Below are 16,990 nucleotides of genomic sequence, written 5' to 3'. Positions count from 1 at the left end.
GGGGCCAAACTATTACTTCCAGAACTCCTTGTTATTCTTTATGCTGAATGTTGTTCTTAATGACATTTGGGGTTGATGTCCTGCTGCAGAATAAATAAGTTGGGGGCAATCTGACAACTTCTTGATGGTATTGCATGATGGATAAGTATCTGCTTATATTTATAAGAATTAAGGACACATTAATCCTGACCAAATCCCTAACTCCATTTACAGAAATGCAGCCCCAAACTTGCACGGAATCTCCACCATCCATTACTGTTGCCTGCAAACACTCATTATTGTACTACTCTCCAGCTGTTCTCCAGCAAACAAATTGCCTCCTGCTGACATTTCTTGCAACCTAGTTTCTATATTGTCCTGCATAGTTGAGTCACAGTGTTTGAGGTATAGCTTTTTTGGCCGCAAGTCTTTCATGAAGACCACTTTTGGTCTGACTTCTACAATAGATGTGTACTTAGATCCCAGGTTTTTACAGCAGTTTGTTTGCTAATGGCACTACTGGACAGCTTACGATGATGAAGGGAAGTAAACATGACTGCATTAACTACTGCATTAAGGTTTATTGACCAACCACTGTGTCAGTCATGAAAGAGCATCTTGAAACCCCACTCTTTGCTTAGGAGAGAACTTGCAGATGTAGTATTACTACTGTACATTGTGATTTGTTGCTGTGCTCAGATTTACCATGGTTTTACCTGTGACATGAAAATGCCTTTCACAACCTCAAATTAGTAGCAGAGTTTGGTTATTCCTCACCCATTTGTAAGCTACCTGCACAGCTGTTTCGGTTTCAATTAATGACTTACATATGAAATGTATTATCTTTGGCCTCTAATCCTACAAAATCCCTAAAAAAGTGTAAATAGTGTGCAAGTGTAAGACTTGAATTGGTTGATGAGATTCACAATTATTTTATTTTTATAAACAAAAACTATATTCAAAAATATAAATAATAATAAAGATCAGGAAGCCTTGAAGTTTTTATTTTCACACAGCTTAATGATGTATTTAAGATCAAATGTATCAAAAATAAAGAAAGTGTATGGAATATGTTTTCTAATTTTGGATTAAGTTCTCTGGGTGGCATTGAATTTTCTATTAAAATGACATTTTCAGTTGAAAAAAAAAAAAAAAAGAAATTCCCTATTAAACTGGCAAGCTTCCACAAGCAGGCACTAACACCTTGGCAATCTTTGTCTATAATCATGACTTTTAATTGCAGGTGTATTTTGTATAGAATAAGAGATTTTATGTTATATAAATTGGGAATACATAGTTAGTCAGTTCCATAAGCATGGTTTGCTTTTAGTATACTTAAAAATAAATAAATAAATATATATATATATATATATATATATATATATATATATATATATATATATATATATATATATATATATATAAAATATATGCTGTTATCTTTTATGCTATGCCAAGTTAAGTTGTATCATTATTACAAAAATTCTGGATAATCTCTGTTAACGTTCATCAACAGCCAATTTTATGGAGTTGTATGGTATTTATTGGTAACACTTATGTCTATGATATATATATATCTATGTTTTTTGTATATTTTTTCTCTTCATATTTGTTGTGAGATCAAAATATCTGTACAAATGTTTGCAAATATTCACGGAATTAAACTAAATCTGTTTACAAAGGTTTACATGTAGATATTTACTTGTCAAATTGTAGCAGAGTATAGGCACAGTGTATCGTTGGAATATTGACATGAATTTTAAATAGCCAAACAGTGAGAGGGGAAAAGTATTCCTGTTTTGTTTTTTGTTTTTTGTCGTCTGAGAAAACTATATTTCCCATCATTCATATATGAAACACGTCACACCGGAAACATTCTGAAGGAAATTTTACTGGTTGTTTTAGCGAGGTCGCGGAATTTAAGATAGTAAGTATCGCTTTCAAAACTGAATATATTTACATTTATTTTACTGCAAATATGGTATATTGACTATATTAATGTTAATCATTTACTGGGCGAGTGTATAGTTTCAACACAAAGCCGAGCAAGGCAGCCCTTTAGGCATATTATATAGCAAATTATTAGCTTTAGCTCACCGTGTTCATTACAAATCAGCCGTACGCAGTTTTATAGCTACTTTACCATAAACGAGTAATAAAGATGCTGTTGAACAAATGTGGTCTTTTTTAAAATAATGATGCATTGTGTTTTTGCACTGACAGGCGCCGATGATGGCAGTGGACTGGGCTGGATATGGATATGCAGCCCTCGTTGCGTCTGGAGGAGTCATGGGTTATGTCAAAGCAGGTCGTCTTTGAACCTCATTATAATAGAAAATAATAACTGTTGTTATTTTTCGCATCAGAATTATGGCACTTATAATAAAAATGTACACACATGAAACGCATACAAAATGTAATATACCCTATAATATACGGTCTCTTCTTTCAGGCAGTATCCCTTCTTTGACAGCTGGTCTGCTATTTGGTGGACTGGCAGGATTTGGTGCCTACCAGATATCACAAAACTCCCAAAACATTTGGGTGTCTTTAGGTTTGTATTTTAAATAATTTATGAAATTTGTACGATAAAAAGTGATCAGCTCAATTCATATAATTTGAAAAGAAACTAACAAAACATGATTGGGCATATTGTTGATTGGCATGAATGCAAGCAAAATAGTCAGTGACTTGGTGTTATCATCCTTGGTGGTATGATACTATTATGCTGTCTACTGTACCACAGGAACTTTTAAAAATATTACCAATGTTTAAAGGTAATTTTGCAGAATATCAGTGAGACAGTATCCTGTTATTATTTACACATTTTTAGACTCATAAATTTATTGAGCCAAATAGTTTTTTAAGAATAAAATAATCCATTATGTGTTACAAATAACCTGAAAATTTTTGAGAGCTGAAGACTGAAATCATAGTTATAGTCTGGTTTATGAACTGTCACAGTAGACTTCTTTCAGAATGATTTGATATAAATATCACCTTTAATTATCAACAACTGCAATAATATATAAAAACATTTAAATTTGTTAATGCTGAGCTTTAGCCATTTAAGTGCATGTATATGAGCTGTTCTTATCAAAAGGACAATGTAGTAAAACACAGTTATTAATATAACCTTGCAGCTTTCAGAAGTCCTCTTATAGAAAATTGATCAACTTCAGAATTTTGAAGATCTGCAAAACCATAATTTAAACTGGACAATGGCATATCAGATCAAGATAAATCAGAGCAATAATCCATTAGTTGCTTAAAACTAATCAAGCAATAAAAGTCATAGGATTTAACGATAGGATTCTAAATAAATTTTGGACCCTGTGTAAAATGTAAATACAAACATAATGCAATGATTTGCAAATGTCATAAACCTTTATTTTATGCACAATAAAACAATAGAATACATATTAAATGTTTAAACTCAGGAAATTACTATTTTTTTTAAGGAAAAATGAAGGTCATTTTGAAATTGATTGCTGCAATAAAAAAAGTTGGGTCAGGGCCAAGTTCAATCTGCAGCATCTTCTCTTTTTATTCATTTATTTATTTTTTGGACAACAGTCTACGTATGTCTGAGAACTGAGGAGATCAGTCCTGGAGTTACGGGATAGGAAAGTTGTCCCATTAGTGTCTCATACAGGATTCTTCCTGTTCAACAATTCTGGGTCTTATTATTTTATTATTTTATTTTAATTTTTTTATATATTTTGTTTCATGATGCACCACATGTTTTCAGGCAGCCCAGATCAGCGTTTAGACTCTTCTACTATGAACCAATGCTTTTGTAATAGATGCAGTCTGCAATTGAGCTTTGTTTTGCTGAAATCTGCAAATTAACCAATTCCATAGGCACATAGGCACATAGACACACACAATTCCATGTACCCCCACACCATCACAAATGCATGCTGTTGAACTAAGCAAAAAAAAACAAGGCGGATGGTCCCTCTCCAGAGGACGCTTCATGGTTTAAAAAAAGAATTACAACATTTTGATTTGTCTGACCACAGACAAATCCAAATTTCACTTTGTCTTAGTCTATTTTAAATGAGCTTCAGACCAGAAAAGAGTGTTTCTGGGTCATGCAAACATATGGATTAGATTTTGCATGATTGTGCTTTAACCTGCATTTGTGGATGACATGTTGAATTGTGTTTACACACAATGATTTCTGGAGGTTTTATTCCGAACCCATGCCTTGATTTTCATTACAGAATCATTGCTGCTGTTTCCGTGATGAAGATTCTGTAATAAAAATCACAGCATTGCTAGCCGAAGGCCCAAAGAACATGGGCATCCATAAATATATGTTAACATGATCCAGAAGCACTGCCATCTTTTCTGATCCATTGTCATTCTTGTCCCTTGCACACAGATTTATACAGATTCTCAGGATCTTTTGATGATATATACCATAGATGCATTAAATGCATAAATGCATTTTCACAGATTGGTGAACCCCTTTACTTCTGACTGACTCTGCCTTCTTCTTCGTTCGGCTGCTCCCATTAGGGGTCGCCACAGCGGATCATCTGTCTCCATACCACTCTGTCCTCTACATCTGCCTCTTTCAAACCAACAACCTGCATGTCTTCTTACCACATCCATGAACCTCCTCCTTGGCCTTCTTCTTTTTCTCCTGCCCGGCAGCTCCATCCTTAGCATCCTTCTACTGATAAACCACATGTCTCTCCTCTGCACATGTCCAAACCATCTCAATCGCATCTCTCTCAATTTGTCCCAAAAACATCCTACATGCGTGGTCCCTCTAAAAAACTTATTTCTAATCATGTCCATCTTTTCAATGAAAATCTCAACATCTTTAGCCCTGCCACCTCCAGCTCCACCTCTTGTCTTTTAGTCAATGCCACTGTCTCTAAACCAGACAACATCGCAGGTCTCACCACAGTCCTATTACCTTTCCCTTTCATTATTGCAGATACTCTTCTATCACAAATCACTCCTGCTATCAACTCTTCTCCACCCACTCCACCCTGCCTGCACTCTTTTCCTCACTTCTCTAACACACTCTCAATTGCACAGTTGATCCCAGGTACCTGAACTCCTCCACCTTCTCCACCTCTTCTCCCTGCAACCCCACCATCCACTGCCCTCCCTCTCATTCACACACATGTACTCTGTCTTACTTCTACTGACTTTCATTCCTCTTCTCTCCAGCGCATACCTCCACCTCTCGCACTGTCCTCATACATGTCCTGCACCACCCTCACATACTTCTCTGTCACACCTGACTTCCTCATACAATACCACAACTCCTCTCTCAGCACCCTGTCATATGCTTTCTCTAAATCCACAAACACACAATGCAACTTCTTTCCACCTGCTCTTTCTCTCATTTTCTACATTCATCAACTGCTCAAAATACTCCCTCCACCTACTCAACACATTCTCCTCACTAGTAAACACATTTCCATCTCCATCCTTTATTGCTCTAACTTGCAGCACATCCTTCCCAGCTCGGTCCCTCTGCCTGGCCAATCAGTATGAATTCTTTCTCCTTCCTTAGTGTCCAACTTTTCATACAGCTCCTCATATGCCTTTTTATTTGCTTTTGCCACATCCCTCTTCACCTGCTGTCGCATCACCTTTTAAGGAAAAGTGAATCTATCCTTTTAAATCTAGTAATGATCAAGTGGTGTACAGATTGCTCCATGGGTATTTACTGAAGAGTAAAGAACTCCCAGAATACATTTACAACCTATAATTAAAAAATAATTTATAGTCTGACATTTGAGAAATCCAATTTGTGTGTAAAATAAGTGTACAATATAGGAATACTTTGTTAAAATAACAGTGAACTGTATTTAATAGAGGTGTATTAATAATTAATGTGTGTGGTGTGCAGCTACATCAGGAACCTTGGCAGCTATCATGGGAAAAAGATTTTACAACTCTCGGAAGATGATGCCTGCGGGTATAGTGGCTGGAGCAAGGTACTTAATGTAAAGGATTAAAGGATTTTTAGTTTTCGTAGCAAAATATATAATATTTACATTGTGAATGCTCTTTTAATAAACTTTGAGAAAGTTGTGGGACAGTGGTTCTTTTTAAGCAGTTCCTCACACTACTGTACACTGAACACTTAGCTCTGTCTCATTTAGGGATGTCTTTCCTTTTCAGTACCTTGATGTTGGCAAAGCTTGGTATTGGAGTCCTGCAAAAGCCTCAAGATTCATGACTGGTCCTAAAAATAAATCATATTTTTTGTTTAATCTATGTACCTAATCTATATTGTATTTAGAATAATTTGACATAATTGCAGGATTTATAAAATGTTCAATACATTATAAAATAAAGCAAAAATGAATTCTGCATTTCCATCTGTATTTTCATTTTTTAACTACAAAAACAAGCAGTTTTTGAAATGCTTTAACAATGGTCACTGCTAGTATAAAATATAAACAATAAAGATATTGGGGAAAAAACTATTTTGATTTCTTACAATATATTCTGATATTACAGAAGTCTAGTTTTGGTTGCAAATGGCTTAAATAAGGGAATTAGGTTGTTGTTTGAATGACAACAGGGGTTCCACTGATATTCCACTTGCGTGATGTTTTTTTCCCAACATCTTTCAAAGCTGTCAGTAATTATATTCAAAGGTAACAACAACTACAACATTGTTACAATTGAAATGTTTTTCACTGCAGTTGCACATCACAGTCAGCATAAGGACTTACAAATGACTAAATGCCTCTTCAAATTGTCAGTTCAAATGTTCTGAAATCTCTACTCATCTGAAAAATTTTAAAGGAATGTACCCAGTTGTCAAGGAACCTCACAAAAGCATTAACTCTGTGTTTTTGTGATTGTTTTGGGGGGAAAAGCCTAATACTAAAAAATAATTGCAATTATTAAGTGTGATTAAGGAATGATTAAGGTGAAGCTGTAATGACTTGTTACCGATGGCTTCCATACTTCGCTGCCCAATCCATTCGACCACGAACAGGTTGAACAGGAGCTGCATGAGGGAGGATGTTACCAGAATTTTTCCCAAGGACTGAGTAGTTTGTTTCTTTGACTTGAGATCTTTTTTTCCACAAGTCGGCATCTGAGAAGCCATAATCAATACAATGTCAAATGTAAGAACATTAGCGTTCATTTTTAGGGAAAAAAAGTTTCTTTTTACTGGGGGAATAGAAAAGGTCTTAGGCTTTACCTTTAGTACATGCATTTAATGAAGTAGACATAGCTGTTATTTTTTTTATACATTTTGTTTTGCCAGTTTTAGAATCACCAGAGGATGAGAGATCTCACACACACACACACACACACACACACACACTGCTGTGCCTGAGTAATTATTACTCAATCACAGTGTGTGTGTGTGTGTGTGTGTGTGTGTGCGTGCGTGTCTGTGTTTTAGTCTTTGAAAGCGGCTAACTATATAATTTGCGATCTTTCATAAACATATGCTTAACAGAATTGACTTGGGTAACTGGGGCTCTTTCAATGGTAGCAAATTGTTTCTTTGGATGTGATAACCAGTTGTCCCAGACGTCTCTCTGGGGTTCCTTTTCCACAGTTGATGGGGAGCTTTTACTTATCAAACCTGAAATTACGGTACAATAGGATGATAATTTTATTAATCTACACTCAGTCCCCCATTATAACAAAGTCAAAACAGAATCCTAGTACCGTAATTTCCGGACTATAAAGCGCACCCATATATAAGCCATGACAAAGATTTTTATTTTTAACATAAGTCTACACTGAAACTAATGAACTTTACACAGGCTTTAACGAAAGACACTAAATGCAATATGTTGCGCTTCTATTAGGAGCCTAGCGGTATTTTGGGAATAGCATGCCACTGCATTCTTCCGCTATTACTGCGTGTGTGGAGACCAAGGATTATGTCCTTTTTATTTTCTGATGCTCATTCTTTGACAGTTTCTTTGACTAACCCATAACGCTGTTGCCAAGAAAAATAAAAAAGCATGAGTTTTGGAAACCTGTCTGTGCTTATATGATTTCTGTTGCAACTGGAGTTTTAGTGAGCTATCCCTTGACCCAGACTCAACGCGTTACAACGGCTTGTATCTAAACAGTAGCCTACCAAGAAAGTCATTGTTCACTGTCTTCCTCCTTCCTTTCACAACTACAGTGGTACCTTGACCTACGAGCGCATTACTGTACGAGTGTCTGAGGTACGAGCGGTCACTCGGTCGATTTTTTTGCTTTGTTACGTGAGCATAAAATTGAGGTTCGAGCTCGAGACGCCGCTGCTAGATGGCAAAGCGAAGCCAGAAAGCGAAGATTGTGATGAACATTAAGATAAGCAAAGAAGAAAAAGTAAAAATTTAAACTTTTAGGGATACGTAGTGTACAGGAGTGATAGTAAAACGAGTTTTCCCTCCGCTTCCGCTTATCGCCTCTACCCCCCTCCACACACACACACACACACCCCACCGGTGTTTTCGTTAGCTCAAGTCGTCTCATCTTCAAGGAAAATACACTGAATAAAACCTTATTATATCTTTACATACTCTTTCTATTATGTTTTTATACAAGATTTGTTATTTAGAAATGTATTTTCCAAATTATTAACATGAAACAAAAAAACGGGGTGTCATTTTGAGGGTTGGAACGGATTAATGCCATTTAAAGTATTTTCAATATGGAAAACTGATTTGATGTGCGAGCAAATTGAGATACAAGCTAGTCCATGGAACGAATTAAACTCGTAGGTCAAGGTACCACAGTATTTCTCTCGAGAGTTTATCTTTTGTCAGAACACAGGTGAGGTGCGTTTTCTCGTTTCCGTTCAGAAATTTCATTGGTCTGATGTTACGTCGCTCAGTTTTTTGGCTTGAAGTTTGTGAAACCAGGAAAAACCCAGGAAAAATCCATATATTAGCCGCCTCGTTGTTTAAGCCGCGGGGTTCAAAACGTGGGAAAAAAGTAGCAGCTTATAGTCCGAAAAATACAGTAATTCTCATGTGCATGCATTCAGGGCCTTTACTTAATACCTAGTGGTAGCACCTCTGGCACAATTACAGACTGGAGTCTTTTTGGGTATGACACAAGCTTTGCACAAATGGATTGCATGATTTTCTGTCACACACAGGCAAACACCCAAGCTGGGTCAGGTTGGATAGGGACCATCAGTAAACAGCCACTTTCAGGTCTCTCCAAAGATAGTACAATATGGTTCAGTAGTGTTATAAATGTTAAAAATGTTGTGAAATAGTGTTCTTAGGATTGTTGTCATGTAGGAATAGGGAGGGGTATTGTTTACATTTTATTGATGGTGAACAAGAATCCAGCATTTCTTTGTGGAGAGAGGAGAACCTTCCAGAACAACAAAGATCTCTGCAGCACTCCATCAACCTGGCCTGTATGGTAGAGTGGCCATACAGAAGCCACTCCTCAGTAAAAGGCACATGACAGCCCGCCTGGAGTTTGCCAAAAAGGCACCCGAAAAACTCTCAGACCATGAGAAACAAAGATTGAACTCTTTGGCCTGAATGCCAAGCTCATGACCTGGCTAATACTATTCCTACAGTGAAGCATGGTGGTGGAAGCATCTGGAGATGTTTTTCAGCAACAGGAACTGGGAGACAAATCAGGATTAAGGTAAATATGAATGCAGCAATGTACAAAAGACATCTTTGATAATAAAAACCCCTGCTCCAATAGTTCATCTTCCAACAGGACAACCCTAAGCACGCATCCAAGATAACAAAGGAGTGGGGACAGGACAACTCTGTGCATGTCCTACAGTGACCAGCCAGAGCCCAGACTTGAACCCAATTGAAAATTTCTGAAGAGATCTGAAAATGGCTGTGCACTGATGCTCCCTATCCAACCCGATGGAGCTTGAGAGGTTCTGCAAAGAAGAATGGGATAAACTGCCCAAAAGTAGGTGTTCCAGCTTGCAGCATCATAATCAAAATGACTTTAGACTGTAATTGGTGCCAAAGGGGCTTCAATAAAGTATTGAGCTAAGGCTGTGAATACGTATGTACATGTGATTTTTACATGTTTTTTTTTTTAATACATTTGCAAAGATTTGAAACAAACTTCTTTTATGTTGTCATAATGGGGTATTGTTTGTATAATTTTTAGAAAAATAATGAATTAATCCATTTTGGAATAAGGCTGTAATATAACAAAATATGGAAAAATTGAAGCATTGTGAATACTTTCCAGATGCACTGCATTATACTGAACCAGCTTGACTCCACTATAATTAAGAACAATAAATCTTTGACTATAAATTTAGTGACAGCCATATGACATTTTTTCAGGGGTCATTTTCCTACGCATCACTATGGTGAATGGGCTGCCCCTGGGTGTCTAAAACAGTGTCTCTGTCTCATTTCTCATTCATGGTGAAACCCTTTCTAGCCTAGCTCTCCTGTGGGTTATTCATATTTAGATTTTTACATTTTAACTATTTACTCTTTTAACTTTGTCACGATGACTTTGGCACTCAAAAACATACACACGTCGAGCAAACATCTTAGCAAAGTTCGAGAGAAATAGGAGGCACCATTTTTGAGTGTTGTTGCAATGGGTCTGAATACTAATGTACATGCGATATTCCAGGTTTCTTTTATTTAAAGATTTAAATTTAGAATTCTGTTTTCAGCTTGTCATTATGGGGTAGTGAGTATATATTAATGATGGAAAAAAAATCATCAAAAACATCTGTTTAATTATAGAAAGCATTAATTCTGTAAAAAAAAAAAACGCAAACAAAAAAATGAGCAGCTACCCAGAATGGCAAATATTCAGCCAATCATTACCTCCTGGAAGGTCAACGATGATCTAAAATCACCTATAAGCACAGTCATAGTAAGAAGACTGTAGCAGCAGGTGTGTGGAAAGTGCTGGTTCAAAAATAGAGGGTGGAGCCAGTGAAAATGAGCAGTAAGAACACCTGCTGCTAATCTGACTGACAGTGTGCTCTGTTTCATTGACCATCAAAGAGGAAAAACGGAAGAGAGAGCGCGCAGTGTGTGTGCGTGCATATGTGTGTAAGGGTAGCAGTTTAGTCCCCTGAAAAGTAGGAGTAAATGATAAATGTGTTTCGGTTCAGTCCACTGAAAGGTTAGCGTTAATCCCGAGTAAATGCATGTATGTGTATCGGTTCTCCACTGAAAAGTGAAAGCCTATGGATGAATACATTCAGTTTGTCTTGGTGAACCCATTCTCTTTCTTCCATCCAGAACCAGCGAGTTCTCTACAAGGATGTTTGATCGAAGGTAAGCTATCAGCAAGAAGCCACTGTAAAGCACCATTGTTGAAAAAAACAGCATGTTCAGAATCAGTTAAAATTCATGAAGGAACACGTCAATTGTCCCAAAGAGAAATTACGTAACATTCTTTGATCTAATGAGAGTATAATTGTTCTTTCTAGGTCTAGTGGTCATTGGTCAGGCAACCTCACGTACTGAATTCAAGCCACAGTATACTATCAAGACATTAAAGCATAATGGAACCAAACTCATGGTATGCGAAGAATTCGAGTCTATTACTGTATACCAGGAATCATGGATCCATTTTAATACATCAAAAAACTTTTTAGATTAGATTAAGTTGCCCAAAGCCGAATGCCCCTGAAATGGGTGTTTCAAAAGGTTTATTTATGGAATGAACCTGTTTTTAGGGGTTAACTGGATGCAGCACAAATATATATCAAAATAGTTATTCAACTAAATAATAGTTCAGTAATCTAAAGTGAACTGGAATAATAAAAAATCTGCTTATATCTGTTTGAAGAGAAAATTTACGCTGCTTTTCTGTAACACATTAAAATTTATTTTTTAGCTTCCTGTAAAAGAATAATGCAGACTTGATCCAATATCTTAATGCTTTGTTTTGGAATTTAATTTGTTATTTTCACTGGATTTGCAATATGTACATACAACCATTAACATACCGCTATTTATTTAAACACAACAACTGTATGTGCCTATATACAGTATCTCACAAAAGTGAGTACAGCCCTCATATTTTAGCAACCATTTTAGTATATCTTTCAAGGGACAACATTATAGAAATAAAACCTGAATATATTTTAGAGCAGTCAATGTGCAGCTTGTATAGCAGTAAAAATGTACAATCCTCTGAAAATATCTCAACATGTAACAATTATTATCAAAATAGCTGGCAAGAACGTGAGTACACCCTAAGTGAACATGTCAAAACTGTGTTAAAATGTCAATTTGTGTGCGCACCATTGTTATACATAACATAGGAGGATAATATTCACCAGAGCTGCACAGGTTGTTCAAGGTGCTTCTCCAACCTTCCACTTGAGGAGGACCGACAGATGCTCAATAGGGTTCAGGTCTGGAGACATACTTGGCCACTCCATCACCTTCACCATCCTCATTTTGGCGATGTGTTTGGGGTCATATTATGTTAGAAATCTTCCGTTGGCCCAGTTTCTGAAAGTTGGGCACCATGTCCTGCTTCAGAATGTCACAGTACATGTTGGAATTCATATTTCCCTCGAATGGACCACAGCCTCCCAGTACCATGACCCAGTACCATGACCAGACCATGATGCTACTACCAACATGCTTGACTTTAGGCACTCTTCAACAGGGTGTCGCCACACATGCAGGACACCATCTGAGGCAAACAAGTTTATCTTAGTCTCATCAGACAACAGGACATGGTTTCAGTAATTCATGCTTTTGGACAGATTGTCGTTAGCAAAATGTTTGTCGGCTTTCTTGTGAAACAGCTTCAGAAGAGGCTTCCTTCTGATACGACGACCATGCAAACCAACTTGTTGCAGTGTGCAGCATATGGTTTGAGCATTGACAAGCAGACCTTCCACTTCTGAAACCTCTAAAGCATTGCTGGCAGCACTCACAAGCACAAGGACTCGACTTCTTTGATCGACCCTTGCGAGGCCTTTTCCGAGTGGAACCGTTTGAAAAAGCTTCTGTATGATCGTAGCCACTGTACTGTTACTCAGTTTCAGGGTGTTACCGATCTTCTTATAGCTTAGGCAATCTGTTTTTTTTTTAACATGACACATGATAGAATAATAGTTTGCCTTAAAGCTACTCCTACAGGATTAGCATTGTCATGTTTACATTCATACATTTTTTTAGTATTTGTTTTATTTTGGTCAAGGATGCAGTGGATCTCAAGCCTATTTAAGGAGTACTAAGTATATTCTGGACAAGACATCAGTCCATCAGTGCCTCAAACACTTGATTTGTGACATTAACTCCATTTAATTAATGTCACAAATTGACCTACTGCTATATTTCTAGAAAGTGGAAAAAACTAGAGAACCCACATAAAGTGAGACCATTAAATGCATATATTCAAATCCAAAATGCAATCTGTTGCACCACACTACTGCCTCTTTTCATACTTTTTTCAACCAATAATATATTATTTATAACGGAACTGGACACAACCATGTAGCAGATGTACCAGGCAGATATCTCGATTGGCACAGGTAATGCTGTCTCGCTGAGCAAGTGCTTCGCACGCTGGAGTTCGATTTGATGCTACCCGCTTGGTTCATAACTTTGCTAAAAGTGAAAATAGGCTTTTGGTATTTTAGACTAAATAAGTTTAAGTTAAAAAGAGAAGAAAAAGCAAATTCAAAAGAACAATATTAAAAAAATAAGAATAAAATGACACAATCTTAAATATCTACATCACTGTACAGTTCAAATGAAAATTCATTGATTGATTTCTTCTTTTCTGTGCCCATGCTGAGCCTTTTGGAGTTGGATGCAGCTATGTCTGAGGGATCTGACTTGTCCCAACTGCCAAAGAGTTTTGTTTGTCCCCAGCATCTCCGCCCACTTTTAAGTCCCATCAGGCTGTTCTTGTTTCCTACAAGCCTCTTGAGAAATAAAATCAAATTTAGCAGTAGGTTGACCAGTTACTTAAATATACAGTATGGATACAATCAATTATCATCCATGCAAATAATGAAAATCTATTATCCATTATCTATTATTAAGATTTTCCACAAACGATTTTTTTTTTGGTAGTTTGTGGTAGTTTGGTAGTTTGTAAAGAAAACTTATATCACATACAAACTTGCATCCAAAAGTCTGAGGCGACTACCAGCAACAGTTTGATTTCAAGGTATTTTAGATGATTTAGCTATTTTTCTGTACATTATGTGTATTGAGTGGTAGAGGCCCAGCTTGGTGATCTGCCTGAAGTAGGGGCTGGTGAAAATTTCTGCCCTGGACCTTGGCCTGAGAGTGCAGGGCTGGCTCAGAGGTTGACTGTAGCTCAGATTTAGTATTGTTGGGAAGAGCTGTTTTCACCTGTGATGTACAATAGTCAGGGGTTTGAGGCTGTGGTCCCAATACCTGTCCCACTTGGAAGTAAGGGTACCTGAGTGCCTGGCATTACAAAATAACAACATGGATTAGGAAATCTGTGTATGTCAATAAATAAAATAAGCACAAACATTTAGAACCTGAATACCAATAAACGTAGGATGCTGTGTAAATTGTAAATAAAAAAAAATCAATATCTCACAATAAAAAATAGAAAAGAAAATCGCAATTAATTAAATTTACCATATTTTGTCTATAAAATTTCCATCATTTAAACATTTGTTATGTTTTCTATGTTCTATTGTGAATTGTGTCAATTTGGGGTTATAAGATTTGCAAAAGATTGCATTCTATTTTTATTTATAATTTACACAACATTGCAACTTTTTGGTAACTAAAGTTATATAATGTATATTTTTATGTTTGGATTTTATATTATATTAGGGTCTGACTTAAGACTCTGGGACCTTGATGAGACTCAAATTCCAAAACCAAAATAATCACACCAGCATATAATTTTATATATTGCATTTTCAATTTACTGTGTGTCTGTTTAAAGATAAAAAAAAAAAATCCTAAACAAGAGAAAATACACAGTAATTTAGTGCTAAGCATCTGTTTACCTGCACAGCAGTAGGTCTCTTTTTTGGGTCCCAATACAGCAAATCCTTCATCAGTGTCAGAGCCTCATTGCTAGCATTAGGAATAAGGGTTTTTAGAGGTGTGGAAACACACTGGGGAAAGCGGAAGTTCATTGCTGCAGCCAGCTGATGACCCTCTAGCCAGTCTGCCTGAACAGAGAAAAAGCTATACTGTTAAGGAAAATGGTATTCATAAATGTGCTCACTGCAAGTTTTACTAGATGAGATAAGATAAGATAAGATAAGATAAGATAAGATAAGATAAGATAGCCTACTTTACTTACGACCAAATCTGTATATATATATATATATATATATATATATATATATATATATATATATATATATATATATATATATACAGTGGGTACGGAAAGTATTTAGACCCCCTTAAATTTTTCACTCTTTGTTCATTGCAGCCATTTGCTAAAATCATTGAAGTTCATTTCTTTTCCTCATTAATGTCGAATCGCACCCCATATTGACAGAAAAACACAGAATTGTTGACATTGTTGCAGATTTATTAAAAAGGAAAAACTGAAATATCACATGGTCCTAAGTATTCAGACCCTTTGCTCAGTATTTAGTAGAATCACCCTTTTGAGCTAATACAGTCTTTTTGGGATCGTCTACCATTCCTCCTTGCAGATCCTCTCCAGTTCTGTCAGGTTGGATGGTAAACGTTGGTTGACAGCCATTTTAGGTCTCTCCAGAGATGCTCAATTGGCTTTAAGTCAGGGCTCTGGCTGGGCCATTTAAGAACAGTCACAGAGTTGTTGTGAAGCCACATTGTTTTAGCTGTGTGCTTAGGGTCATTGTCTTGTTGGAAGGTAAACCTTCGGCCCAGTCTGAGGTTCAGAGCACTCTGGAGAAGGTTTTCTTCCAGGATATCCCTGTACTTGGACACATTCATCCTTTCCTCGAATTGTAATCAGTCCCTGCAGCTGAAAAACACCCCCACAGCATGATGCTGCCACCACCATGCTTCACTGTTGGGACTGTAATGGACAGGTGATGAGCAGTGCCTGGTTTTCTCCACACATACTGCTTATAATTAAAACCAAAAAGTTCTATATTGGTCTCATCAGACCAAAGAATCTTATTTCTCACCATCTTGGAGTCCTTCAGGTGTTTTTTTAGCAAACTTCATGCAGGCTTTCATGTGTCTTGCACTGAGGAGAGGCTTCCGTCAATCCAATCTGCCATAAATCTCTGACTGGTGGAGGGCTGCAGTGATGGTTGACTTTCTACAACTTTCTCCCATCTCCCGACAGCATCTCTGGAGCTCAGCCACAGTGATCTTTGGATTTTTCTTTACCTCTCTCACCAAGGCTCTTCTCCCCCGATAGCTCAGTTTGGCCAGACGGCCAGCTCTAGGAAGGGTGCTGGTCGTCCCAAATGTAGTACATTTGAGAATTATGAAGGCCACTGTTCTCTTAGGAACCTTAAGTGCAGCAGAAATTTTTTTGTAACCTTGGCCAGATCTGTGCCTTGACACAATTCTGTCTCTGAGCTCTTCAGGCAGTTCCTTTGACCTAATGATTCTCATTTGCTCTGACATGCATTGTGATCTGTAAGGTCGTATATAGACAGGTGTGTGGCCTTCCTAATCAAGTCCAATCAGTATAATCAAACACAGCTGGACTCAAGTGAAGGTGTAGAACCATCTCAAGGATGATCAGAAGAAATAGATAGCAACCAAGTTAAATATATGAGTGAGTGTCACAGCAAAGGGTCTGAATACTTAGGACCATGTGATATTTCAGTTTTTCTTTTTTAATAAATCTGCAACAATGTCAACAATTTTGTGTTTTTCTGTCAATATTGGGTGCTATGTGTAAAAAATAAATGGCTGCAATATAACAAAGAGTGAAAAATGTAAGGGGGTCTGAATACTTTCCGTATCCACTGTGTGTGTGTGTGTGTGTGTGTATATATATATATATATATATATATATAGCATTTTTTTCATGTAGGTAGTTCGTCCCCGGTTTATCGCGGAATTGCATTTGCCACATAACTAAATTGTCTCAGCCTCTTTTTTGACGTCAT

At 36.9% G+C, this 16,990-nt stretch overlaps 2 protein-coding genes across 2 annotated transcripts in view; one reads left to right on the top strand and one right to left on the bottom strand.

Annotated features, from left to right (window-relative positions):
* The first annotated feature begins 1,757 nt into the window (after positions 1 to 1,757).
* On the top strand, positions 1,758 to 6,329 carry tmem14ca (transmembrane protein 14Ca). Its single transcript, XM_046877411.1, has 5 exons — positions 1,758 to 1,906; positions 2,203 to 2,287; positions 2,432 to 2,533; positions 5,861 to 5,948; positions 6,136 to 6,329. Exons 2-5 carry the CDS (start codon positions 2,209 to 2,211, stop codon positions 6,191 to 6,193), a joined length of 327 nt encoding a protein of 108 aa, XP_046733367.1. The 5' UTR covers positions 1,758 to 1,906; positions 2,203 to 2,208; the 3' UTR covers positions 6,194 to 6,329.
* A 5,515-nt stretch (positions 6,330 to 11,844) lies between these two features.
* LOC124403749 overlaps positions 11,845 to 16,990 on the bottom strand; it is an 11,268-nt gene continuing 6,122 nt past the window's right edge. The window contains exons 2-4 of the mRNA XM_046877489.1: positions 14,921 to 15,088; positions 14,283 to 14,360; positions 11,845 to 13,846 (exon numbers count right to left, since the gene is read on the bottom strand). Of these exons, the coding sequence (XP_046733445.1) occupies positions 13,643 to 13,846; positions 14,283 to 14,360; positions 14,921 to 15,088 (450 nt within the window). The 3' untranslated portion in view covers positions 11,845 to 13,642. The remainder of the gene's footprint in view (positions 13,847 to 14,282; positions 14,361 to 14,920; positions 15,089 to 16,990) is intronic.

The sequence above is a fragment of the Silurus meridionalis genome, chromosome 21 (genome assembly GCF_014805685.1).
Source record: "Silurus meridionalis isolate SWU-2019-XX chromosome 21, ASM1480568v1, whole genome shotgun sequence".
Classification (NCBI taxonomy): domain Eukaryota; kingdom Metazoa; phylum Chordata; class Actinopteri; order Siluriformes; family Siluridae; genus Silurus; species Silurus meridionalis.
Note: the sequence above shows the minus strand (reverse complement) of the source record. Positions and strands in the feature narration are given on the sequence as shown.

Coding starts and splice junctions, on each gene's coding strand:
- tmem14ca (XM_046877411.1), top strand. CDS start 2,209: ATGATGGCAGTGGACTGGGCTGGATATGGATATGCAGCCCTCGTTGCG. Junction 2,288..2,431: donor CATGGGTTATGTCAAAGCAG/GTCGTCTTTGAA, acceptor CTCTTCTTTCAG/GCAGTATCCCTTCTTTGACA. Junction 2,534..5,860: donor AAACATTTGGGTGTCTTTAG/GTTTGTATTTTA, acceptor TGTGGTGTGCAG/CTACATCAGGAACCTTGGCA.